This window comes from Chiloscyllium plagiosum, unplaced genomic scaffold (assembly GCF_037043375.1).
Source record: "Chiloscyllium plagiosum isolate Xiang-an unplaced genomic scaffold, Cpla_swu_hap1 HiC_scaffold_2, whole genome shotgun sequence".
Classification (NCBI taxonomy): domain Eukaryota; kingdom Metazoa; phylum Chordata; class Chondrichthyes; order Orectolobiformes; family Hemiscylliidae; genus Chiloscyllium; species Chiloscyllium plagiosum.
In genome coordinates, this window is record NW_028270140.1 from 35,704,922 (window position 1) to 35,732,275 (window position 27,354).

The following is a 27,354-nucleotide window of genomic DNA, read 5'->3' on the forward strand; positions in this document are numbered from 1 at the left end:
ATTCCTTTGGTTTCTGCAGAGAGACTGCGGTTATTCAATTCAATAACCAGTTTAAAACAAGTCTTGATGTGACTTGCAGCGGCAGTTGTGTGGGCAAATGCTTCGAAACTTATAAATTACTGATCATTTACTTGTACTTTAAATACATTTAAAAAACAACTGTGAAAGAGGATCTTAGACAGCACATTGGAAGGCAGCATATTCAAGAGATTTCAAGAGCTGCAATATAAAAGTGCTGAAGGATGGTTATGATGGTTCAGTTCTGTCTCCCTCAGATAAAGTATTTTGGTTTGTTTTTAATTACACCAACTTTACAGTTACCATAAATCTACTGTTTTGTGATGTGGGTAATCCAAGATGGAGGACAGAAAACATTGTGGCTGTTAGAGCTACTCCTTTTTTGAGCTATTTTATGTGCTGAGGTCGATTTCCTCGAATTCCAGGAGCAGCAATTACTGTTTTATAAGTTGTTGCATTGTTTGGAACTTTGGGGGGAAAAAAGATCAAAACAATGGCACAAAGAAGGAAGACAAAGACAGTGACCATATGGTCAGACAAAGAAACCTATACGGCTATTTGACACAGCAGTGAATCTACATAGTTACTGCCTTTGTTGTAGGAGTTCAACTATCTCTGGACATCGAAGTGCGTCTAGGAAAGGTTAACAACAGCAAAATTCACAGGTGACCTTGAAGGAACCTGTATGGAAGAGCTCACAGCACAGAACCAGATAAGTGCATAGTTTTTGAGTGTAACCTTGCTCTAAATCTACAATAGTGAGTAGTGGGGGTTCTTTCTTGATTATATATCTTTCATTGAGATCTGTCTCTTGATAAAATTTTAAAAATATAAACCATAAGTACTAAGTTAGCCTGGATCACTTTTTTTTTAAAGAGCAAAAAGGCAGTGCTATTTTCTGGGTCTATAGGTTGTGAAGGAACAAAGATGGGCTTTAGTAGAGTGAGATGTGGGAGTTTAAGGAGAGTTTCCATGTTACTGATGATTATGTCTGCAAGAAATGTTTTTGGTTGTGAATCCTATCAGATCAGTTGGAGTGACAGTTAGAGGCAATAATGAATTTTCAGGAGCAAGGGGGTGTGTTGGATGGCAGTTATAGAAAGAAAGAAAAGTCACAGATACATTTTCCTGGAGGTAATCCATCCACCTGAGTGTATGAGACGCAGACAAAAAAATTGCAAATGTTGGAATCCAAAGAAGACAGGCAGGAGGCTGGAAGAACAAGACAAGCCAGGCAGCATCAGGAGGTGCAGAAATCGACATTTCGGGTGTAACCCTTTTTCAGGTCGAACAGTCAGGCCAGGCAGGAACAAAACAGACATCAAGGACTGAAACTAAATTGCATTTGTTTCGATGCAAGAGGCCTAATAGGGATTGCAGTTGAACTCAGGGCAAGGTGAGAATTATGAGACTGGGAGATTATAGTAATTACAGAGTCATGGCTCAGGAATGGACAGGATTGGCAGCTCGATGTTCCAGAATATAAATTATAGAAGAAGGATAGAAAGGGGGCAAGAGAGGTGAGGGAGTGACATTTTTGATAAGGGCTAAGCTTTACAGTTGTACTTAGGGGGTATATTCCTGAGAATACATCCAGGGAGGTTATTTGGGTGAAACTGAGAAATAAGAAAGGGATGATCACCATATTGGGATTGAATTATAGACCTCCCAATAGTCAGCAGGAAATTTTGAAACAAATTTGTAAGTTAGATCTCAATTATCTGAAAAATAATAGGGTGATTATGGTAGGGGATTTTAACTTTCCAAACATAGTCTGGGATTGCCATAGTTTTAAGGGTTTAGACGGAGAAGATTTTGATAAGGGTGTTCAAGAAAATTTTCTGATTCAGTATGTGGATTTACCTACGAGAAAAGGTACAAAACTTGACCTATTCTTGGGAAATAAGGCAGGGCAGGTAAAGGAGTTGAAAGTAGGAGAGCACTTTGGGGCTAGCAACCATAATTCTATTTGTTTTAAAATAACGATGGTAAAGGATAGACCAGAGTACTACAAGTTTTAAAAAATTGAAATTCTAAATTGGAGGAAAGCCAATTTGACGGTATTAGGCAAGACCTACCGGCAGCAGTGGCTCAGTGGTTAACACTGCAGCCTCACAGCGCCAGGGACCTGGGTTCGACTCCCGCCTTGGGCAACTGTCTATATGGAGTTTGCACATTTTCCCCGGGTCTGCGTGGGTTTCCTCCAGGTGCTCCGGTTTCCTCCCACAATCCAAAAGACATGCAGGTCAGGTGAATTGGGCATGCTAAATTGCCAAGTTAGGAGTAAATATAGGGTAGGAGAATGGGTCTGGGTGAGTTACTCTTCGGAGGGTTGGTGTGGACTTGTTGGGCAAAAGGGCTTGTTTCCATACTGTAGGGAATCTAATTTAAAACCTTTCAAACATTGACTGGGGGGGCAGATGCTGCAGGCAAAGGGATGGCCGAAACGTGGGAAGCCTTAAAAAAAAAAGAAGAGATAACGACAGTCCAGAGACAGTATATCCCTGTGAGGGTGATAGGCAAAGCTGGTAGGTGAATGGAATGTTGGATGACTAGAGAAATTAAGGAATTGGTTAAGAAAAAGGAAGCATTTGTCAGCTATAGACAGCAGAAATAGAGTGAATCCTTCAAAGAGTATAAAGGCAGTAGGAGTATACTTAAGAGGGAAATCAGGATGACAAAAAGAAGGCATGAGATAGCTTTGGCAAACAAGGTTAAAAAGGAGGATCCAAAGGGATTCTATAAATACATTAAAAGGACAAAAGGATAACTGGGGAGAGATTAGGGCCCCTCAAAGATCGGCAAGACAGCCTGTGTGTGGAGCCGCAGGAGATGGGGAGATACTAAATCAGTGTCCACTATGGAGAAGGACATGGAAGATATAGAATGTGGAGAAATAGATGGTGACATCTTGAAAAATGTCCATATTACAGAGGTAGTGGTGTTGGATGTCTTAAAACGCATAAAAGGTGGATAAATGCCCAGTACCTGATCAGGTGTACCCGAGAACTCTCTGGAAAGCTAGGGAAGTGATTGCTGAGCCTCTTACTGAGATAATTGAATCATTGATAGTTGCAGGTGAGGTGCCAGAAAACTGGAGGTTGGCTAACATGGTGCCACTATTTAAAGAAAGATGGTAAGGAAAAACCAGGGAACTGTCGACCGGTGAGCCAACGTCGGTGGTAGGCAAGTTGTTGGAGGGAATCTTGAGGGACAGGATTTACATGTATTTGGAAAGGCAAGGACTGATTAGGGGTAGTGAACATGGCTTGTGCATGGGACATGTCTCACTAACTGGATGGAGCTTTTATGAAGAAGTAACAAAGAGGATTGATGAGGGCAGAGTGGTGGACGTGATCTGTATGGACTTCAGTAAGGTGTTTGACAAGGTTCCTCATGGTAGACTGGTTAGCAAGGTTAGATCTCATGCAGTACAGGGAGAACTAGCCACTTGGATAGAGAACTGGCTTGAAGGTAGAAGATAGAGGATGGTGGAGGGTTGCTTTTGAGACTGGGAGCCTGTGACCAGTGGTATCATTTATATAAATGATTTGGATGTGAACGTAGGAGGTATAGTCAGCAAATTTACAGATGACACCAAAACTGGACACATAGTGGACAGCGAAGGTTATCTCTGCATACAACAGGATCTTGATTAGATGGGCCGATGAGTGGCAGGTGGAGTTTAATTCAGATAAATGTGAGGTGCTGCGTTTTGGAAAGGCAAATCAGGGCAGGACTTATACATTTAAATGGGAAGGTCCTGGGGAGTATTGTTGAACAAAGACCTTGGGAGTGTAGGCTCATAGTTCCTTGAAAGTGGAGTCACAAGTGGATAGGATAGTGAAGCAGGCATTTTGTATGCTTTCCTTTATTAGTAAGAACATTGAGTACTGGGAGGTTATCTTGAGGCTGTACAGGACATTAGGTTAGGCCACTTTTGGAATAGTGCACGCAATTCTGGTCTCCTTGCCATCAGAAGAATGTTGTGAAACTTGAAAGGGTTCAGAAAAGATTTATAAAGGATGTTGCCAGGGTTGGAGGATTTGATGTGTAGGGATAGGCCGAATAGGCTGGGTTTGTTTTCCTTGGAGCATCAGAGGCTGAGGGGTGACCTTATAGAGGTTTATAAAATCATAAGGGCCATGGATAGAGTAAATAGACAAAGTCTTTTCCCTGGGCTCGGACAGTCCAGAATTAGAGGGCATATGTTTAGGGTGAGAAACTAAAAGATATAAAAAGGGATCTAAGGGGCAACTTTTCACACTGATGGTGGTGCATGTATGGAATAAGCTGCCAGAGGAAGTGGTGGAGGCTGGCACAATTGTGACATTTAAAAGGCATCTGGGTGTGTATAAGAATAAGGGTTTAGAGGTATACGGGCCAAGTACTGGCAAATGGGCTGATATTAGTTTAGGATATCTGGTCAGCATGGACACGTTGGACTGAAGGGTCTATTTCTGTGCTGTACAACTCTAGGACTCTACTGCTTGTAGTTAAGATTATTCATTGGTTTGCTGTTCAATGATTTTGACGAGAAGCACATAGCCCAATGTGATAAAATGATTAATTTAACAAAAGGGAAAATGGGAATTGTATTTTGTTTGATAAACAGAATGGTGATAGTTTGAGCATTATTTTACTGAACATAATTGTTTCATTGGTAATATTCAATAAGCCAGTTTGAGACTTCCAGTACAAGCTATTTTATGTAAGTACTGTGAAGTGAGAAAAGACAAGTTTTGTATTTGGTTCTGGAGAGTATAATGTACCAATTTGAGGTAATTTTAGTGTGGTTCTAGGATACTTATTTTTATGATGTGGTCCAGGAAGCAATGCAATGAACACAACAGCGTTTGAACAATCTGTCCCAAATAAATAAGAAAACTAACCTCCACTTAACGTTCCCTGCGGGTCAAAGGTATCTCCACCAATCGTGACGGTCTTCGTCATTATCCGAGGATCAAAAGTCACCTTCTTGGCATTATCCAAGCAGTCACATACTAACACGGACCCAAAAACATATTCCATTGCCTTCTTTAATTCATGCTCATATCCAACAAGTGACAAGGCTGTGTGCACATTATCCACACCCACCTGAAATAAAGAAACCAAAAAAAATTATAAATCAGCTGTAAGACAGGCAACATACTGGAGTTTGATATACAGTTGCACAGTCTACAGCACAGACATGCTCATCTAGTTTCCTTTAAATGCATTTGTGCTGTTCATCAACATACCTTGAACTATAAGATAATTCATGAAGAAAATAAATGATCAATGGATGTGTTACAAATCTTACATTTGCGATTTCTCGTCTCAGACTTCTCCAGTAATGGAATTGTTTTCTCTATTTCAAATTTATAGAACCAAACATCAATAGTGAAGATCCATTTCATGCTTTTTTTGGGGTGTTTTAGACCAACAATCTGGCATTTGAAGCACGTTCATCAAAACTCAGCTTCATTGGGGTAGTCATGTGGCTTGCATGGAAGATTCTCACATAGCAAAGATACAGCTCGACAACTCAATCTTAGATACAACGACAATCCAAAAATTAACTTCACAGCTTGCAAGCTGGATCCCCACACTTGGGTAAAACTCAAACAAACTGAAATGGAGAAGTCTCTGTCTTCAATTTCAGTATTTATGGAGAACAAGATCAAATGTCTCCAGGACGAGCTAATGCTCATTCCTCCACTATCACCTTTTATGCTATTTTTATTTTAAACTTGCTCACGGGAATTGCTGGGTCGAGGTGCATTTATTACCCATTCCAGATTCCCCTGGAAGTGGTGGTAGTGAGCTAGCTTTTGAACCTCTGCAATCCTTTAGTTTTTAAACCCAAACTAAGGTCTAGAGGTAGTTTAAACATTCGTATGTACCAATTCATTTCATAAAGCACACGCACACACAAAAAAAAGTGGACTGTATATGCAGGATCATTATTAGGTTCACAGTCCAAATTCTCAACATTCTGGGCTTACCAGATTTTTGGCTGTCTTAACAATACTTTCATTAATACATTTAGCAGAAATTTTGTTGAGTGGTATGATGGTGTATCTTCGTTTGAGCTCCCCTTTTTCTAAAAGTTTCTTGCCTGTTACCTAAACAAATAAACAGTGTGGAGTAAATCATTACAATAATTTTAAGAGCAACATTGGTCATGGAAGACTTAAAGAAAAGACATTAGCATGTAGGTGCAGCAATACGATAAAAATTTGTTTTAGGTTAGTTGGCTTGTGTTAATATAGTATTATCTGTGCTTTTCATTTACCTCAGTGTCCACCACGACATTATACAGACGACCTCCAGCAACCACTTCTAGAGCGGTTGCTGTGGAGACATCTTTCACAGAGAGAAGAGTGGCAACAAGACCTTTCACACGATTTGAGTCCCAATTTTTTTCAGGATCCCTAAAGTATTGAAAATTGATTTTTCAATTAGATTTTAAAAGTTTTTAGTTGAAACCCAATTCCTACAACTCTGATAAAATTTCTGCAAAGTAGCAAATGTAATTTAGTTAACCCAAACAGGTTAACCTACACGCTCCTAGATTGTGACAAGGATATATGAAAAGTAATTAACAACATTGTGCAAATAAAGAAGGCACTCAATACTGTGCTACTGAACATTGTAAGTATGCAACTTCTCCTTGAAGCCTTTCCCTGCTTAGTTTTAGCAGCAAATACAGAATTGCAAAATAAGAATGGTATTTTATTTCAATCTGAGGAGGCTTCAGTCCAATGTATATCTAACAACTAACTTTGAATTCTGTTCACATTTCGACAGCTGTGACAATCCATAACACAAAACAAGATCAATTCACTCCATGTCCCAAAGTTAATGGGGGCTTTATAAAAATTCCAGGATTCAGAGCTTTGCGAAAAGCTAATCAGTTCTTCTTTGGGTAACACCGTAAATTGCACCAGGTGTCTTGAAAGCTGTTGACTCGTTTCTCATATGTTATACATAAGCAGATAAATAGACTACTGAACAGGGAAAAAAATGATCTCCAATCAACATATAGTATATAATTTCTAGTGTATTTTAGAAGGCTGTTAAGTGATCTGTGGAATCAAATCTTACTACATGAAGAATTGAAACTCAACAAAACGTTTTAGAATTCTTTAATTCACTCATGAAATGTGGCATTGCTGGCTTCCCAGCATTTATTGCCAGTTTCTAGTTTCCCATGGGAAGGTGATGGTGATCTGTCTTCTTGAACCACCGTAGTCCATGTGTTGTAGGCAGACCACATGCCATTAGGGAGGGAATTCAGGATTTTGACCCAGAGACACACTGAGGTTTTGGCAATATATTTCCAAATCACAACAGTGAGTGCCTTGGAGGGGAACTTGGGAGTGGTGATGTATCTGCTAGAATATAGACTATCACAATGTTTTGACAAGCTATTGTTATGCAATTATAAATGTTAAAGTTAACAATCTGCACTTGCTTGTTCTACAGTTACCCACAATACTTAAGGTTTTTAAAAATTATGCCTGCAGAAAAAAAGTGTTTTATTCATATGCATATTTAGGTTGACACATGGCACAAACTTACTTGTACTCAAAATTCAAACTAGGGAATTTTGCCATCAAAACTTCATAAGACTCTCTCAGTTTGTTAACCATCCGTGACAGTCCTTGGCGCTGGTGCAAAAGTTTCTCCTCTTTGCCATCTTTAGAGGAAATAATGTTAAAACACATAGTAACAGTAAATAATAAAACTCTAGTTTTTCTGTTCACACATTGTACAAACATTCAGATTAGGAGTTTGATTAAGTCATTTGGTCCCTCAAGCCTGCTCCAATATTCGATCATGGCTGATCTGATTGAGAACGCAATTTCAGTTTCCTGCTTATCACCAATACCCCTAGATTTTTGACTAATAAAGGAGTCGACCTACAAGTCTTCAAAACAGCCAGATGATTGTGCCTCTATCTTTCTGAAAAGAACTCCAGAAAACTCCTCATTTATAAACTGTCCCCTATTTTAGTTTATCCCACAAGAAGAAAGATCCCTTCAGCGTTCACCCGGACATGTCACCTCAGGATCCACCAAGCTTGATAAGACCAAAGAAAATTTAACCCTCCATACCAGAGCCAATCCAGATCCTCTCTCTAAACCTGTCGCCTATTTTCTAAGGATCAGTATCCCTCTGCTCCCTGCCCATTCATGTATCTGTCGAGATACATCTTAAATGACACTATCATGCCCGCCTTTACCACCTCCACTGGCAACATGCTCCAGGCACTCACCACCCTTTGCGTAAACTTTAACTTTTCCCCTCTCACCTTGAACATGTGACCCCTAGTAATCGAAGGCCACCTTGTAATCTTCTGAACTCCAATGGATACAGGTCCAACCTTTCCACAGAAGATAAATCCCTTATCTCAGGCATCAGACAAGAGAAACTTACCTGAACTGCTTCTAATATAATTACATCCTTTTTTAGGAGACCAAAACCGTATCTTGTTGTTTCTCCGTACAACTGTACCACAACATGTCTTTTTATATTCCATTTGTTTTAAATTATTTGGAACAACAACATTCAATTTGCCTTCTTAATCATTTGTTACACTTGTATGTTAACCTTTTGTGATTCATCTACCAGGACACCCAGATTTCTTTGTACCATTGACTTCGACAATCTTTCCATTTAAATAACACGCTGCTTTCCCCATTTTATACTTCATCTGCGAAAACTATTTAATTAGTGAGCAAAAATCTATATCCCTTCACAACTTGCTTTCCTAGCCCATCTATTTTTAAATCTTTCAGCAAATTTAGCAACTTCCATTCAATCCTTTTATCTATGTCATTGATATAGATCATGTAAGAGTACACTCGTTCTTTCTTGCCAAGCTGAAAGCAACACATTTGTGCCACTTTCCTGTTAAATAAACGTTCTGTATCAATGCTAATATGTAGAGGAGGTAACAATGGCATTTTATTTTTATAGTAACCTTGGATTTGGCACTTGTCAGATGCCTTACATTCAACATATTAATTAGGAGTCCGATCCACCTTTTGACCACATCATTGCTGACCTCAATCAAACCTCAAATCTATATTCTTGCTTACCTCTGATATCTTTCACCCCTTGCTTTGCAAGAAGCTATGTAAAACTGATATACAAAATATTTAAGGACTCTAGAATCTCTTCCTAAAATGTGATGGAAGTAAAGTCTCATATTGCTCAGATGATGTTCGCCCAATCTGTTTTAAATGTGTAATCCCTGGTTTTTAAAACAGTGACCCCTAGATCCAGACTCCTCCTCAACTGGAAACATCTTTTCTGCATCTACCCTGTCAAGTTAGTTTCATTCAAATGATCTCTTTTCTAAACACTGCCTAGCTTGCCAGTCTAGCCTGTTTTTTAAGACAATCCACTCATTCCAGATATTAACCTGAAAAACCTTCTCTTGCTGTATTGAATGTAATTACATCTTCCCTTAAATAATGTAACCAATACTATCACAGTACTCCAGGTGCCGTATCACTACTGCCCTGTGCAACTCAAGTATATCCTCCCTACTTTGTATTCAATTTTCATGATAAATGATAGCTTTCCTAATTACATGTCATACTGCATACTAATGTTTTGTGATTCAAATCATGAAAAAAAAAATCCAGATCCCCATGCATTTCAGAGCTCTGCAACCTCTCACCATTTAGATAATGTGGTTCTTTTTTATTCTTGCTGCTAAAATAAACAATTTCACCCCAGTACACTCAATTTGCTACATCTTTGCCCACTCACCTCATCTTTCCGTATTTTCCTTATGTCCTCTTCACAACTTACTTTCTTACTTTTGTGTCTACAGCAAATTTGCTAAATATAAGTCATTCAAACAAAGTGTAAACAGTTAAGCGCCAAGCACTGATCCCTGTTTTTCTTTGGGGGGGGGGGGCAATACTGCATGTCATATCTTGTCAGCATGAAAAAGATCCATTTCAATCTACTATTCATGCCAATATACTACCCCCACACCACAACCCTTTATTTTACTCAATAACTTTTGAGGTGGCACACTCAATAGTTCATTTTACCTGCAACAGGAGTTACCACCTCAAAAGAACTCTCAATAGATTGGTCAAACATGACTTCCTTATCACAAACCATGTTAACTCTGGCTGGTTATGTTCAGCTGATCTAAGTGCCCTGCTATAACCACTTTAATAACAGCTAACATTTTTCATTCATCTATAGGAGAGCCTGTTTGATAATCCCACCCATGTCATTGATTCTTATCCGGACCTCAGCCACTAGATCCTCCTTCTCCCAATTCAAATTCCTCTCCAACCAGAGCACTGGGCAGGTAACAGAATCTTCTGGACTCATGCTCACAGCTGCAGAGAATTATGTCTATCTTTTTACTATACTGTCCACTACCATCACTATGCTGTTATTTAATCCTCCACTTGAATTGGTTCCTATACTACAGCGCCATGGCTAGTTTGCTCATCTACACTGCAAACCCCACTTAAATTCATAAAAACTACAAAAACCTCAAACCTGTTTGACAACTGCTACCTTCTCCATTCCCTTCTCTGCTTCATCCTCCTCCTGTCATCGATCACAATGCAAAAATCACTGATTACTCATCACACAACTCATTTCATATTTATTATAAATTACAAAAATCAGTTGGAGGCTACTTGTGACTCAAACAAACTGCAATCCAATGGAATACAGGCATTGCCCACTTTGCAAAAGTTTGCTTTTATGAACGACCTACATTGGTACCGGTTTTCGCTAACTGAAAGAAATCCAGAAAGGATTTTCACCTTTACAAAAAAAGCAAAAATGTTCCCATATAAATTAATGCTTCTTCGCTTTATGCCATTTTGGCTACCAACAGTTCCATAGGAACGCTTTACTTTCAGATAGCTGGGGGTGGGGGGAGATACCTGTATACATTTCAATACTGCCAACATGATCGCTCATAAAAGATTAAATAATAAAAATGAGAAATTATCACAAGCATTATTCATCTGAAACATGATTAGTCAAAGGTTAAACTGTACTATTACTTTCAAAAAGTTTGCGAACCTTCATAATTCAGTTTCCGCATTTCTGTTTCTAGCTTCTCTCTGCTCTTTTTAACAGCTTCAAAATCATCCTGGTTTTTCTTGTAACTACTGTCCATCTTTTTCATTTCTGATTGTTTGGCCTTCAATTCTTGCTGGGCATATTTCAATTTCATCTGAGCCTACAGTACAAGAGCAAAATACCCAAAAATTTAATTTTAGATTTTTTTTCATTAAAATTAAATTGGTAACATTTACAAATTTATGGTACAGCAAAGTCAACTTAGAACCATTTTAGAATTATTGACAAGCTATGTATAGATTTACATCAAATTATAAACCTCTGTTTTGCACTTGTGTCAGGCTAAGTAATTTAGTATGAAAAAATCAAAAACAGACAACATTTCTGACTTTGTCCACAAGACCAAGTCTGCTCCACCATTTAAACATGGCTGATACATTTCTCAACCCCATTCTCCTGCCTTTTCCCTATATCCCCATACCAATCAAGAATGTATCTACCGCTGCCTTAAATACATTCAATGACTTGACCTCCAGTCTTCTAAAGCCATGAGCTCCACAGATTCACAACCCTCCAGCTGAAGAAATTTCTCATCTCATTATTAATGCCACCTTTACTCTGAGGGTCTGCACCCAGATCCTACACTCTCCCTATTAGTGGAAATATCTTTTTCACACCATTTGATCCACGCGTTTCAGTGTTCCATATGTTTCGAGGAGATTTTCCCCCGCTCATCCTTCTGTCAAGTACAGACCCAGAATCCTCAACTGTTTCTCATAGGACAAGTCTTTCACCCCCAGCATCAGTGTTGTGAACCTCCTCTGTATCCCCTCCAACACCAGCAAATCTTTCCATAGATACAGGGAGTAAAGCTGCTCACAGCATTCCAAATGAGGTCTGACCAGGGCGTTGTACTACCGGAGGCTGTACATGTCTGCTTTTGTATGCTAGCCGTCTTGAAATGAATGTTAACACTGCAACTGCCTTCCTAACTTCCATCTGAACCTGCACATTAATATAAGAAATTAGGACTCCCAAGTCCCTTTTTGCTCAGATTTCTGAAGCCTTTCCCCACTTAAAAAATAGTCATTACCTCTGTTCTTCCTAACAAAGTGCACAACCTCATACTTTCCCATATTGTATTCCTTCTGCTGCATTTTTGCCCACTCTCCTAACTTGTTCAAGTTCTTCTGCAGCCTGCTCAAAATTATTTTTAAAAAACTGAACCCCTATGTAGCCAGCAACTTCAAGAAACTCTTTCCAGTCATGTTTGTTTCACATCTCAGCGTTAGTAGATTAGATTAGATTAGATTACTTACAGTGTGGAAACAAGCCCTTCGGCCCAACAAGGCCACACCGACCCGCCGAAGCGCAACCTGCCCAAACCCATTCCCCTACATTTACCCCTTCACATAATGCTACGTGCAATTTAGCCTGGCCAATTTACCTAACCTGCACATTTTTGGATTGTGGGAGGAAACTGGAGCACCCGGAGGAAACCCACACAGACACGGGGAGAATGTGCAAACTCCACACAGAGAGTCGCCTGAGGCGGGAATTGAACCCGGGTCTCTGGTGCTGTGAGGCAGCAGTGCTAGCCACTGTGCCACCTTGCCACCCATGCTACCAAAAGAATACTAAAATATTGATGTAACAGCAAACAATTGTAGTCCTTTGTGAGGATTATCAAATTTTTATTTGGACTATGTTTTCAACGCATCTTTTCATTCTATATTTAGGAGTTAACTTTTATTTGACATAATTGACAGATGAACCTTGATTATCCAAAGGACATGGGCAGGGAGTATTTTGTTCAGTTAATCGAATGCCGGACAACACAGTTTAGCCAAGCATCAGGACCATGCGATCTTGCCGGACAATCCGAAATTCAGATAATCAAATGCCAGATAATCGAAGTTCCTCTGTATTATTAGAATAAAAACTTGTATTTTTATAGCACCAACTAGCATAGTAAAAGATCCCAAAGCAAATCACAAGTTTTATGTGACTTGAGCCACATTAACAGATATTAGAGTTGGATCAAGAGATAAGCTTTAAGGAGCATCTTTCAAAAAAAAAGGGGGAAAAAAGAAAGACAGGCTGTGGTTTACAGAATTTAAGGACCCATGGCAGCTGTAAGCACAGCTGCCAGTGGTGGAGAAACCAGAACTGGGGGGGTGGGGATGATGCACAAAACAAAACTGAATATGACTACCTCAGATATTTATCTGGAATTGGAAAAATTACTCAGTTTTGCTTCCAGTTTCCATTCTTCTGTCACTTCAACCTCTTCCCTTCCATTCCTTTGGTTTCACTTCTGGTTATGGGCTGTCCATCAATATCCAGTGCAAGCCCATCAATTCCCAGTGTTGCTTTGACTACACTTCCTGATAAAGGGCTTTTGCCCGAAACGTCAATTCTCCTGCTCCTCAGATGGTGCCTGACCTGCTGTGCTTTTCCAGCGCCACACTCTTGACTCTAACCTCCAGCATCTGCAGTCCTCACTTTCTCCTACACTTCCTCACACCCTACTTCCTGATATCTGTCTGATAATGACATCTTTCACAGGGGTGCCTCTGACACCTCTTCTTTTTTTTGTCAGTCAAGAACCGCCACTATCGTCGACAAGGCACTCCGTCACATCTGATCCATTTCCCACAGTTTAGCCCTGAAATTCTCCACCATTCCAGAACAGCAATAAGATTTCCTCATCTTTGCCTTCTATCTCACCAGTCTACGCATTCAGATGATCATCTTTTGCCATTTTTGGCCTAATCTCTTCCCCTCCTTCCAGAAGGAAAAATTCCCGTTGTCCTTCTTTTCTACCCAACTAGACTCCACATTCTAAAAGATTTAACAGGGTCCCGCTCTACCCACAGGAGTGACCTTGCCATTAGAGTAAACCATCTTGCTCCTGTACTAAAATATCTGTCTTGGGCCTGCAAAGCATTCCAACAAAGCTCAATGCAACCTGGAAGCACAACTATGCATTTTCACTGAGGTACTTTAAGTCCTCTAGAATTCACCAACAACTTCAAAGCATAATCTACGTCCTCAATTTTCACTAGAAATCCACACACTTGGCTGTGTCTTGTTTGCATCCTGTTGAATTTGTTTTCAGCAGAACACGATTTCTCCATTTCACACCTACCATTTACACAAAATTTATAATCTTAATTTCTCCTTTACAACCATTAGAACTGTATTTTGCTCTGGGCATTCTCTCCATCTGTTCCACTCATCCCCTGTCAACAGCATAAAAACCAATTTCAATTTCATATCAGACTGAAAACATTAGCTCTTTCTCGCTCTCTCCACCGATGCTGCCAGACCTGCTAGGTTTCTCCAGCATTTTGTGGTTTTATCTCAGAGGAAATTACCAATGTAAGGAAAGTCAAAGTATTGAAGAAGTTTAAAAAAAAAATGAGAATTTTCAATAGATAAAAAAAACATCAATATTAGCTGAGCATTCTATTTTAATTTCAAATACCATATTTCATTTTTATTCACTGCCACCACATCCTTCAATGGAATCACTACACATTTTAAGAGATCATTCTAGCGACTTAAAAAGTACTACCATGCAATTTTTAGTAAACTTGGACCGGAATATCTAAGTTTTTATCTTGTGACTTCAGTAGATTCACTGTGACATAATAACTTGTGCTGAGAAGCAGAGCAAAACTCTGAAAAAACAAGTTCTCAACAACTGTACTTCAAGCTCCATATTTACATGATCCATTAATTATCTACTGCTGAATTAATGAAAACTCTTCAAGTTAAAAGCAATCACGAAGTATAGTATGGTTTACAAACCTGCTTGGCTTCTGTTTCTGCCCTGCTTATATCATTTTTGCAAGCCATCATCTGACCAGCAAGTGTGGCTGCCTCACCATCATCATTGCTGGAGAGACCAGCAGAAACTGCATTGAAGTGCTGCTGAGCAGCTTCCAGAGTCTTGTTATCTTTCTGACTAGTTTCCTGTAGAGCATTCAGTTCATCAGATATCTTTTTCAATTCTTTTTCCTTAGCTGCAACAGCATTACCATCCTGGAGAGACAAAGGTAGCAATAAGCAAAATAAAGGGGTAAAACCAGATACCTACATAAAATCAAAGTAATTTCAAACATTCTAATCCACTAACCACCAAGTTTATTTTGACAAATGCCTTACCTCCTCCATACTTTTAATGAGCGCTTTCCATTTCTTTTCTTCCGCTTTGAGGTTGTCTTTCTTAGAATCATATGTACTTTGCACTTTGGCATCCATACGATGAGCATGAGCAACTGCCTGTTCCAGGGACTGAAGCACTCCACCAACTTGCTACAAGACAAATGCCAATTTCAATGTTTCTTTCAAGTGAAAAAAGCAAAGAGCAGAGACATCATTCAAAATAAAGCTAATTAGTCAAGGAAAATAAAAGGAAATAATTTGGAGAAAATGACTGTAATCTAGATAGGAGATGAGGAACACATGGAGGATACATGCTCCTTGTGACTGGAACATAGCAGAACATGTCTGTATTTAATACTTCTGTTTCAGTCAGTAAACCAAAAACATAAAAACTGAGTTTTTATATCAGGTCACACACAGTCATCAAGAACCTTATAATTGTGGCATACAATTTTCAAACTGAACTGGTCAGGTGAACAAGCAAAATGCATGTACCATTTATCACTGGAATAAACACTTAACAGCAACATTAAATCAGAATGAACATTCAGGTGGTTGCAACTAGTATGTACCTCATCTCGGATTTTTTCCAACTCAGCCACTTCTTTGTTGATCTCCTTCACTTTCTTTTCACAATCAGAATTTGTTTCTTGAAGTTTAGTGATACTGTCTTGCATAGACTTTAGATCTTCAGCAGAGCGCAACTTGGTCTCCTCTGCACAAACAAATTGGTATGCAACGTACAGACGGGTAAGATGCTCAATCTCACGTGTTATTTTCTGGAATTCCAAATATGAGGATCTTTCCTACCAATAAAATGAAATTGTACATTTGTAATGTATTAAGAATGGCAAATTTTTGAATTAAAATATCAAGTCAAATGACTTAATCCAGTGACCTACAGAAAACCCAACTGGCAAGCTTTACCACACCTTTAAAGATTTTAAAATTGGTTGAAATATTACATTTACAGATACAACTCTGCAGCTCATATCTGTTCTAAAATCCCATCAACCCTTGTGCTCCCGGTCCTGTACTTACTCTCCCAATTTTAACATCTCACCTCAGCTTTCAAATCCACCCGAGCCTTGCTCCTCGCTATATCTCCCTCTTCTAGCCCTAATCTTCCAAGATCATCAATTCCTCCAATTTTAGCATTTTGAGCATCTCCATTTTTATTGCTGAACCAGTGCTGACCATACATTCCCATGCTTCACACTTTGGAATTCTTCCTGAACATTTGACCTCTTGCTCCTCAGTGTCTACTTCTTTAACACACAACTTTTTCACAAACCTTTAACCACAATTATACTTGTGAAATACTTTGAAAAAATTTGCTACATTAAAAAAAGGTAGCAAAGCTTATGTTTTATAGAGAAGCTATGGATTAAAAAAAATTCAATTCCAGCATTTAAAGCCAGTCAGATACTAGTAACTGTCTGAAGAGAACTCATCAAATTAGACAATCTCATCAGAACTTTCTCCCTGCCTCAATCTTCTCTTCACAGATTTTGCCAGATTTGCCAATGAAATTTCTTCAGCACTTTATTTCAGTTTTCCAGCATCTGCAGTATTTCACTTTTATTATAATCTTCTCTCATACTTTGAGGACAGTTGTATTGACAGTGACTGGCTTCCAGTACTTTGTTCTGCAAATAAATATTTTCAAGAAAGCCTTAGTGCTAGCATGCTAGTCAACAGAAGTCATCACAGCAGCACTCAACCCAGTAACTTTCTCATGGATGTCAAGACAACGTGTTAAAAAGCCATCACCAGCAACAGCACTAACTAATTCTTCACTTTATAATCAGGTGTACCAATTCCTAACTGTAGCATTCTTTTCACCATCACAGTAAAATTAAAGTAATTTAGCACTGGGGTTCATCTGGGAAATCACTCTACCTTAGAATCCTTATAGTGTGGAAGCAGGCCATTTGGCCCATCGGGTCCACAGGAACCTTCAAAGGGAATCCCACCCAGGCCTATCCCCGCAACCCTGCATTTCCCATGGTTAATTCACCTAGCCTGCACATCCTGGACACTATAGGCAATTTAGCATCACTAATGCACCAAACCTGCACATCATTGGAACGTGTGAAGAAACTGACGCACTCTGAGGAAACCCATGCAGACACGGGGAGAATGTGCAAACTCCACACAAACAAACAGCCATCTAAGGCTGGAATCGAACACCAGTCCTGGAGCTGGGAAGCAGCAGTGCTAACCACTGAGTCATTATGCCGCACTGTACCTTGTACTACTTAACTACACATTCGGTGAATTAAGGGAGATTACAACGCAGAAGAGTTAAAAAAAAAAAGCCATGTAATAGCAAACACAAAAAAAAAAGTTTTAAAAAATTTTAAGCCTTATAAAGAAAGACTATGTAGATCTGCGGTTGAAAAATAGTATTTATGTTTGGGGCTAAGATTTTCATTTCAATTGCAATCTACACAGTTGTAGTCAACGATAGGTTCCCTCAGTGAACAGTTTTGTAGGAAATGATGCAGATGGTCTCCAAAAAGGGAAAAATATCAAATTAAAGATGATCTTCCTTTTCTGCGTATTGAAGGAAATAGGAAGGAAATGCAGGAATTCAGGGTGGAGAATTACTGTTCTGAAATGCTATTTATGATTTCCAAATTATACCTAATTTCCTCCCTTGGCATTACAGCAACCATTTAGTACATACCTCCTTCAGTTTCTGAAGTGTTGGAGTAATTTCCTCTTCAAGGATCTAATATACAAGAAAGTCCAGGAGAAATAAAATTAGAAGATTAAAGTACTTTTACTTTGTTCATGATTTAAAGTACATACAATTGAGCTGTGGTAAGAGTAAATACTTAAAAAATATTTAGTTTGAGCATAGCACTTCAAAGACAATACAGAAATAATTTAATATTCCATGCAGTTTATAGCTCTAAGCAATACAGACAAAATTCTAGAATTGTTAACATTCACACTAATCACCAAATACTGAACAGCTCAAAAATAAATGGAACAGCATTGTACAGACACTGTTGTTAAATGTACTCACTTTACCTTTTGTCTCTTACTGGAAATTGGTAAAGGTTTTCTTTCAAATTTACTTGTATTATCCAAGATCGAAAATGTTTAAATTATTTACACAACTGAAGATAATGTACCAACACAAGCATATTTCATTGCAGAAAACTCAAGAAAAATTATTCATTATGTGCATTTTAACAAAACTCCAACACCCTTAATGAACAATGAAAGATCAGTTGTTTTGAGCTGTTGGCTTTCTTTAAAGCGGCACAGTGGCTCAATGATTAGCCCTGCAGCCACACAGCGCCAGGGACCTGGGCTCGATTCCAGCCTCAGGCAACTGTCTGTGTGGAGTTTGCACATTCTCCCAGTGTCTGCGTGGGTTTCCTGTGGGTGCTCCAGTTTCCTCCCACAGTCCAAAGATGTGCAGGTCAGGTGGATTGGCCATGCTAAATTGCCCATAGTGTCGGGTGCATTAGTCAGAGGGAAATGGGTCTGGGTGGGTTACTCTTCAGGGGGTCGGTGTGGACTTGTTGGGTCGAAGGGCCTGTATCCATATTGTGGGGAATCTAACCTAATCTATAACATATCAAGTGATGTGTGTTTCTTTTTGAATGCACCATTTGAGAAAAATGTAATTGGACTGGATGGTAAAAGGCAATTTTGGAAGAGATGGGGAGCTGAGGGATAAAGTTCAACCTGAGAAGAATTCAGGGTAACGGTGTGCACGTACAAATAGAGCAGCATTGAATTCAAAAACTAAATTGAAGGACTGCTGGAAGCTCTCCTATTGGCAGTCACCAAATTAAAGTAACTTGTGATCTAACCATAAAGCCCACTAAACAAAGATTAGTACAATTCCAATAATATTGAAATTGTGCAACATTAATGATGAATGCGATTTTTGAGATTTGTAGCTCAGGTTGTAAGTTTGTTTGCTCAGCTGAAAGGTTTGTTTTCAGACATTTCATCACCATACTAGGTTTCAACATCAGTGAGCAGCTGGTGAAGTGCTGGTGTTATGTCCCACTTTCTATTTACGGGCCTTGGTTTCTTAAGGTGGGCGACATCATTTCTGATTCTCTTTTTCTCAGAGGATGCTAATCGATGTGTTTATTGATGGAATTTGAGCTAGAATGCCAGGCCTCTACAAATTCCTCTGTGTGTCTGTTTAGCTTGTCCGACGATAGATTTGTTGGCCCAGTCAAGGTGGTGTCCTTCTATGTCTGTATGTAAAAATACAAGTGATAGTAGGTCACGTCTTTTGGTGGCTAGTTGCCGTTTATGTATTCTGGTGGCTAGTTTTCTGCCTGTTTGTCCGGTGTAGTATTTGTTATAGTCCTTGCATGGTACTTTGTAAATGACATTAGTTTTGCTGGTTATTTGTACAAGTCCTTTAGGTTCATTAGCCGCTGTTTAAGTGTGTTGGTAGGTTCATAGACTACCATGATGACAAGGGGTCTGAGTAGTCTGGAAGTTATTTCAGCGATGTCTTTGATGTAAGGTAATATGGCTAGAGTTTTTGGATGCATTGTGTCTTCCTGTTTGGGTTTGTTGTTGAGGAATCGGCAGACTATATTTATTAGGTACCTGTTCTTTCTGAATATGTGCCAAAAGACTTTACATACTAACTCAACATACCATGAATGGACAGACGCACTAGAATAAGCCATTAGCATTAAACAGCTGCAAACGCAGAAAATGAAAAAACTAACTCTTCAGGAAAAATTGGACATGCTCACAAAAAAGAACAACACAGAGGCTTGGATAAAAACACCTATCAGACTGCCCACTAACAGATACGGAAAAACCGTCTTAGAAAGAGGATCAAACAAACAACCACACAGACGCAAACAAAAAAAAGACTTCATAACAGCATTAGAATCAACACTGAAGGACAATGGACTCAGGAGAAACTGAACAGACTATCTGACAGACAGTTGCACCAACACTAAACAGGAAAAAGGAAGGGAACACACTAAACAGACAGGATAGGAAAACCCTAGAAAGACTCAAAAAAGACAAAAACAGTGTAATCCTCCCTGCAGGCAAAGTACGCACAATCATTCTCAACAGAACAGAGTACATTGGAAAAATGGATACCGGCACTTACCAATAGGGGGCAATAGACCCAACCCCACAACTAGAAAAACATGTAAAATCCACATTGAAAAGGCTTCAGAAAATCAGGACAAATAAACAAGACAGACTTCTAAATAATGAAACTGGATGGATCCAACACACCCTGCTTCTATGGACTACCTAAAGTACACAAACCAAGGGACCCCCTCAGACCCATAGTCTCACTACCTGGAAGAGCAACATACAGACTAGCCAAGGAACTCCACAGAAAACTGAAATACCTAATAGAAGACTCATGCCACTCCATTCACTCCACCCAAGAATTCCTGAACACCAAAGACATCAAGATAGAAGAGGACAAAATGATGGTCTCCTTTGACATAACAGCACTGTTCACATAAATTAACATCAACCTGGCCAAAGAAACACTGACTGCACTACTAGAGGAACAAAGGACACAAGCACCATACAGCAGCAACATCATCAGCAAACCCAACAACCTCAATCTTAGTAGACTTGTGCCTCATCACCAACTTTACATTCAATAACAAGACCTACAAACAAATCAACAGAACACTCATGGGAGCACCAATATCAGGGTTCTGAACAGAAGTAGTAATACAGAGACTCAAATAGCCCTCCCAACTGTCCGCTACATGTATGACACCTTTCTCATCACAAAACAGACCAAATTAGAGGCAACCCACAACACCATCAATAATATCCTTACCTGACATATAATTCTCTAAAGAGGAGGAGAACAACAACAGACTCCCATTCCTAGATGTCACAGTAGAACAGTTAACGGAGAACTTCAAACCAGCGTCTACAGGAAAACACCACATATGGACCAAATACTGAACTACAGAAGCAATCATTCCAACACCCACAAAACAGAGCTGCATCAGGACATTATTACAATGAGCCACAACACACTGTTGCAAGCAGGAACTACAAACAGTATAAGAAAAATACCTATACAGCATATTCAGGAAGAACGGGTACCAAATAAACAGTCTGACGATTTCTCAACAACAAACCTAGACAAGTAGACCTAACGCACCCAGAAACTCAAGCCACATTACCTTACATCAAAGACATCTCTGAAATGACTACCAGACTACTCAGACCCTTTGGCATCATGGTAGTCCACTAACCTACCAACATACTTAAAGAGCGGCTAATGAACCTAAAGGACCGTACAAACAGACAGCAAAATGAATGTCATTTAGAAAATATCATGCAAGAACTATAACAAACACTACAATCGGACAAACAGGCAGAAAACTAGCCACCAGGATACATGAACACCAACTAGCCACCAAAAGATGTAACCCACTATCACTAGTATCCTTACATATAGGCGAAGGAGAACACCGCTTTGACTGGGACAACAGATCCATTGTAGGATAAGCTAAACAGAGAAATGCATGGGATTTCCTAGAGGTGTGGCATTCTAGCCAGAATTCCATCAATAAACATATCGATTTGGACCCCATCTACCATCCTCAGAGAAAAAAAAAAAATCGCAAATGTTGTCAGCCAGACTTAAGAAACCAAGACCCACAAATAGAAAGTAGGACATAACACCAGCGCTTCACCGGAGGCTCGCTCATTATGTTGCATAGTATGGTGATGAAACATTTGAAAACAAACCTTCCAGCTCAGTGAGAATCTTACAACCTGATTAACGATGAATACTAAGCAAGCACATGCAAGAAAATGCAATCTGGATTAGGGTATGCAAAACAGTAACTATGTTTCTTCATAAATGGCTCCATAAAAGAAAAGAGCAATAAATTTTTTTGGTTATCATCATTGTCTTACATGGCTCTTACATGGCATTAATTCAGTTTGTGAACTGTTAAAAGAACAAAGAAAGGCTCTGTGCCCTTTTCCTAGTTTTGTTGCTACAAGACATGTGAGGCATCACAGGCTTCCTCAGGAGCCTTTTAAAATATCAATCCAGAGAATAGAAAAAATATTTCAAATGGACTTGAAGCTCTAGAATCCAAATAATCTACCACTTCCAACATGCCAAAAGCCAATGTAGAACTAATTTTTATATAGTAGCACAACCCACTGAATGAGAAAAGTTTGACTAAAAAAAAGAAACTCAAGGGACAGGTATTGAAGTTACAAAAACAATGACAACTCACAGTGTCTTCTCCCAACCCTGTTTAAAACTGAACTAGAACTTTTTAAATCTCAATATTCTCCTGGGCCCTCTTATGAAGGCAGTGATCCTTGCTCGGCTAAATATGACCATATAACTGTCAATGTTTCATCCAACACAGGGCCCCAGAGAATAACCAGTCATCTATTTTACAATAGGAGTGCGTACAAGTTTAATACTTCATCATGCACATCACATACACATGCAACACTCCCTCACACTTGAGACTTTACCATCGAATACTTTGCCTTTGTAATTTAGAGATGCTTGAGACAATTGTAGTCACCCATTTGGTCTCAGCTGAAGGCACAGGCTGAGAATCAAAGCATAATTTCTAACAATTATGGCTCAGAAACAGATTAGGATTCACACATTCAATTTTAATGAAGCCTTTTTACCACTTGGGGTGCAGGTTCATAGTTCCTTGAAGGTGGAGTCACAGGAAGACAAGGTGGTGATTGGTACATTTCCCTCCTTTGGTCATTGCATGGAGTAAATGAGTTGGGATGTCATGTTGCGGCTGTACTGTATAGGCTACTTTTGGAATACTGCATTCAGTTTCCGTCTCCCTCTTACTGGAAAGATGTTAAACTTGAAAGGATGCAGAAAAGATTTACAAGGATGTTGCCACAGTTTTAGCTATAAGGAGAAGCTGAATAGGCGAGGACTATCTTTCCTGGAACATCAGAAGCTGACAGACAACCTTATAGATGCTTATAGAATCATGAAGGGCATGGATCAGTAAATCGCCATGGTCGTTTCCCAGAGTAGGGGAGTCCAAAAATCAGTCAGCATAGGTTTAAGGAAAGTGGGGAAAGATTTAAAAGGGATGTAAGGGGCAACCATTGTCATGCCGAGGGTGGTGTGTATATGGAATGAACTGCCAGATAAAGTGGTGGAGATTGAAACAATTACAACATTTAAAAGGCATCTGGATATGTACATGAATAGGAAGGGTTTTCGACAAATAGGGTCCAAATGCTAACAATGGGACTAGATTAACTTAGGATATCTAGTTGGCATGGAGAATAGTAACAAAGGGTCTGTTTCCATGCTGTACAACTCTATGACTCCATAATTGTAAGTCAAGCTCAGTAACTTCTCACTGTCCTTCAATAATACACTTTGCAAATCAAAATAATTTACCAGCAACACCAGTGGAAAAGAAAAGTAATGACAAAGCAGGAAATTTTTTCCAGTGACATCAAACCAATTTACCGTATGAATTTCTTTCAACTTGGCCTCCTTTTTCTCAATTGTTTTCTCAGCCGCTAACTTTTTACACTCATACATTCTGGTCCCTGCAGCTTCCTCAATCAAAGATAGAATCTAAGGAGAAAGCATGAAGAATTAGGTGCTGCATTGTCTTGTTAACAGTCTATTTCAAATACTTAAAGCTGTGCACTATAATTTTTTTTAAAAAACCATTCCAAACCCAATGCATATATCAGATCTTCAACAACTTGTAAATCTGGAGGGTTGTGGTGTTTATGCCAGTTATCTGATAATGTATCCAACCTATAAAATGTTTTCCATGAAAGCATCTTTCTACAAAACTCCGATTCAAGCATCCTTGGCATGCGATGTAAAACCAACACATCTCTTCATGCATTGAAACTTGTCCAAGCTGAGAAATTGCTATTCTCTTCTGCATTTACAAAGATATGCCATTCTCACAAACTTGCAACCACTTCTATTCTGTTGAATGAGCAAACTGAACTTTTCATTCAATTGTTGTTTAAACAGATGTCCACTTAAAAGTCTAAATGCTTAGTACTTGCTCCTTCAGTCATTTTCAGATACAGATCTCTTCTATTTACAACCATGTCCCTCAACAATCTTTCATGGGCCTTAGAATGGAGATTCACAGCTAACAGACTACTCCTCCAAATAGCCTTCAGCTCTTTTTCAACTATGAAATACAAGGAGCAGAGAGTAGCTCTCAGGAACAACTTAACAGAATTTGAATATACAATTGCATAAATCAGCTCAGGTCAAAACAAGCAGTACATGAGTTTTCAATGATTCACAGTATCAGGTTTAAATGTAAACTAGAATAGTTACCTCTGGAGGCTTCATATTCAGAACTTTAGTGATGCGGCCCTAAAAGGAAGAAACAAAAATTATGATTTTTAAGAACCAGTCATCATAATTCTATTAGTTTTAAAATAGTGATGAAATGGGATCTAAAAGTTCTAAATTGGAGGAAGGCCAATTTTGTCAGTATTAGGCAAGAAATTTCAAAAGTTGATTGGGGCAGATGTTTGCAGGTAAAGGGACAACTAGAAAATGGGAAGCCTTCAAAATTTGAGATAACACGAGTCCAGAAAAAGTATATTGCTGTTAGGGTAAAGGGCAAAGCTGGTAGGTGGAAGAGAAATTGATGTTTTGGTCATGAAAAAGAAGGAACCATATGTCAGGTATAGACAGCATAGATCGAGTGAATCCCTTGAGGAGTATAAAGGCAGTAGGAGGCAAAAAGGGATCATGAGATAGTTTTGGCAAATAGGGTTAAGGAGAATCCAAAGGGAACCTAAAGACAAAAGGGAAACTAGGAAAAGAATAGGGCCCCTTAAAGATCAGCAAGGCTGCCTACATGTGGAATTGCAGGAGATGGGGACGATACTAAATGACTGATATTTTGGAGAAGATTTGTAGTTCAGGTTGTAAATTTACTTGCTGAACTGATAGATTTGTTCAGACGTTTCGTCACCATGCTAGGTAACATAATCTAGTGAAGCATTGGTGTTCTGTCCCGCTTGCTTCTTATGTGTCTTAGTTTGTCGTGCTGGGTGATATCACTTTCCAGTTCTGAGAGGTTGGTAAATGGGGTCCAAATCTATATGCTCGTTAATGGAGTTCCGGTTTGAATGCCAGGCCTCTAGGAATTCCCATGCGCGTCTTTGTTTAGCTTATCCCAGGATGGATGTATTATCCCAATCAAACTGGTGTCCCCCTTAGTGAGTATTTTGCATGAGTATTTACTGTGGAGAAGAATATGGAAGATAGATAACGTGGGAAAATAAGTAGCGACATTTTGAAAAATGTCCATATTACAGAGGTGGTGCTGCTGGACATCTTAAAACTCATCAATGTGGATAAATCTTGGACCTGATGAGGTGTACTCTAGAACTCTGTGGCGGGCTAGGGAAGTGATTGCTGGGCCTCTTGCTAAGATATTTGGATCATCGATAGTCACAGGTGCTGTGCCGGAAGACTGGAGGTTGGCTAACATGGTGCCACTGTTTAAGAAACGTGGTAAGGACAAGCCAGGGAACTGTAGCCTGGTGAGTCTGACATCAGTGGTGGACAAGTTTGATTACATTAGATTAGATTAGATTACATTACATTACAGTGTGGAAACAGGCCCTTCGGTCCAACAAGTCCACACTGACCCGCCGAAGCGCAACCCACCCAAACCCCTACATTTACCCCTTACCTAACACTACGGGCAATTTAGCATGGCCAATTCACCTGACCTGCACATCTTTGGACTGTGGGAGGAAACCGGAGCACCCGGAGGAAACCCACGCAGACACGGGGAGAATATGCAAACTCCACACAGTCAGTTACCTGAGGCGGGAATTGAACCCGGGTCTCAGGCGCTGTGAGGCAGCAGTGCTAACCACTGTGCCACCGTGCTGCCCACACGGAATCCTGAGGGACAGGATTTACATGTATTTGGAAAGGCAAGGACAGATTAGGGATAGTGAGCATGGCTTTGTGCATAGGAAATTCTGTCTCACTAACTTGATTGAGTTTTTTGAAGTAACGAAGAGAATTGATAAGGGCAGAGTAGTGGACATGATCTATATGGACTTTAGTAAGGCTTTTGACAAGGTCCCTCATGGTAGACTGGTTAGCAAAGTTAGATCACATGGAATACAGGGAGAACTAGCCACTTGGATACAGAACTGACTCAGAGGAAGACAACAGAGGGTGGTGATGGAGGGTTGCTTTTCAGACTGGAGGCCTGTGACCAGTGGTGTGCCATAAGAATCGATGCTGGGTCCACTGCTTTGTTATTTATATAAATGACTTGGGTGTGAACATAGGAGGAATGGTTAGCAAGTTTGCAGGTGACAGCAAAACTGGGGATGAATTGGATAGCGAAGAAGGTTACCCGAGTACAACAGGATCTTGTACAGATCGGCCAATGAGCGGCAAATGGGGAATAATTTAGATAAATGTGAGGTGCTGCATTTTGGAAAGGCAAATCAGGGCAGGACTTGTACACTCAATGGTAAGTTCCCTGGGAGTGCTGCTGAACAAATAAAACTTGGAATGTAGGTTCATAGTTCCTTGAATGTGGAGTCACAGGTAGACAGGATAGTGAAAGCAGATTTTTACATGCCTTCATTGGTCCTATTCAGCATAGGAGTTGGGAGGTCATGTTGCAGCTATACAGGACATCGGTTGGCCCACTTTTGGAATACTGCATGCAATTCTGCTCACCCTGCTATAGCAAGGATGTTGTGAAACTTGAAAGGGTTCAGAAAAGATTCACAAGGATGTTACCAGTGTTGGAGGATTTGAGCTATAATAAGAGGATGAAGGCGAAGGTTATTTTCCCTGAAGCAGAGACTAAGGGGTGAACTTAAAGAGGTTTATAAAATCCCCAATTGCCCTCAAGGTCAGTGGTGGTGAGCTGCCTCTTGAGCCACTGCTACCCAAATGGCATAAGTACACTTCCAGACCTGTTAGGGCATTCCAGGATCTTGACCCAGTGACCGCAAACAGAAAAGTAGTTCCAAATCAGGATGCTGAGATGCTTGGAGCAGAGCTCGCAAGTGATGGTTTTCTCATGCACCTACTGCAATTGACTTTCTAGGAGG

General features: G+C 39.6%; 1 protein-coding gene across 1 annotated transcript in view; it reads right to left on the reverse strand.

Moving 5' to 3' along the window:
* smc2 (structural maintenance of chromosomes 2) overlaps window positions 1-27,354 on the reverse strand; it is a 51,294-nt gene that overhangs the window by 20,075 nt on the left and 3,865 nt on the right. Inside the window, exons 4-14 of the mRNA XM_043716076.2 lie at window positions 24,584-24,622; window positions 23,738-23,848; window positions 17,945-17,989; window positions 15,825-16,058; window positions 15,253-15,402; window positions 14,896-15,129; window positions 11,080-11,239; window positions 7,585-7,702; window positions 6,296-6,434; window positions 6,006-6,125; window positions 4,911-5,115 (exon numbers count right to left, since the gene is read on the reverse strand). Coding sequence (XP_043572011.2) covers window positions 4,911-5,115; window positions 6,006-6,125; window positions 6,296-6,434; window positions 7,585-7,702; window positions 11,080-11,239; window positions 14,896-15,129; window positions 15,253-15,402; window positions 15,825-16,058; window positions 17,945-17,989; window positions 23,738-23,848; window positions 24,584-24,622 — 1,555 coding nt within the window. The remainder of the gene's footprint in view (window positions 1-4,910; window positions 5,116-6,005; window positions 6,126-6,295; window positions 6,435-7,584; window positions 7,703-11,079; window positions 11,240-14,895; window positions 15,130-15,252; window positions 15,403-15,824; window positions 16,059-17,944; window positions 17,990-23,737; window positions 23,849-24,583; window positions 24,623-27,354) is intronic.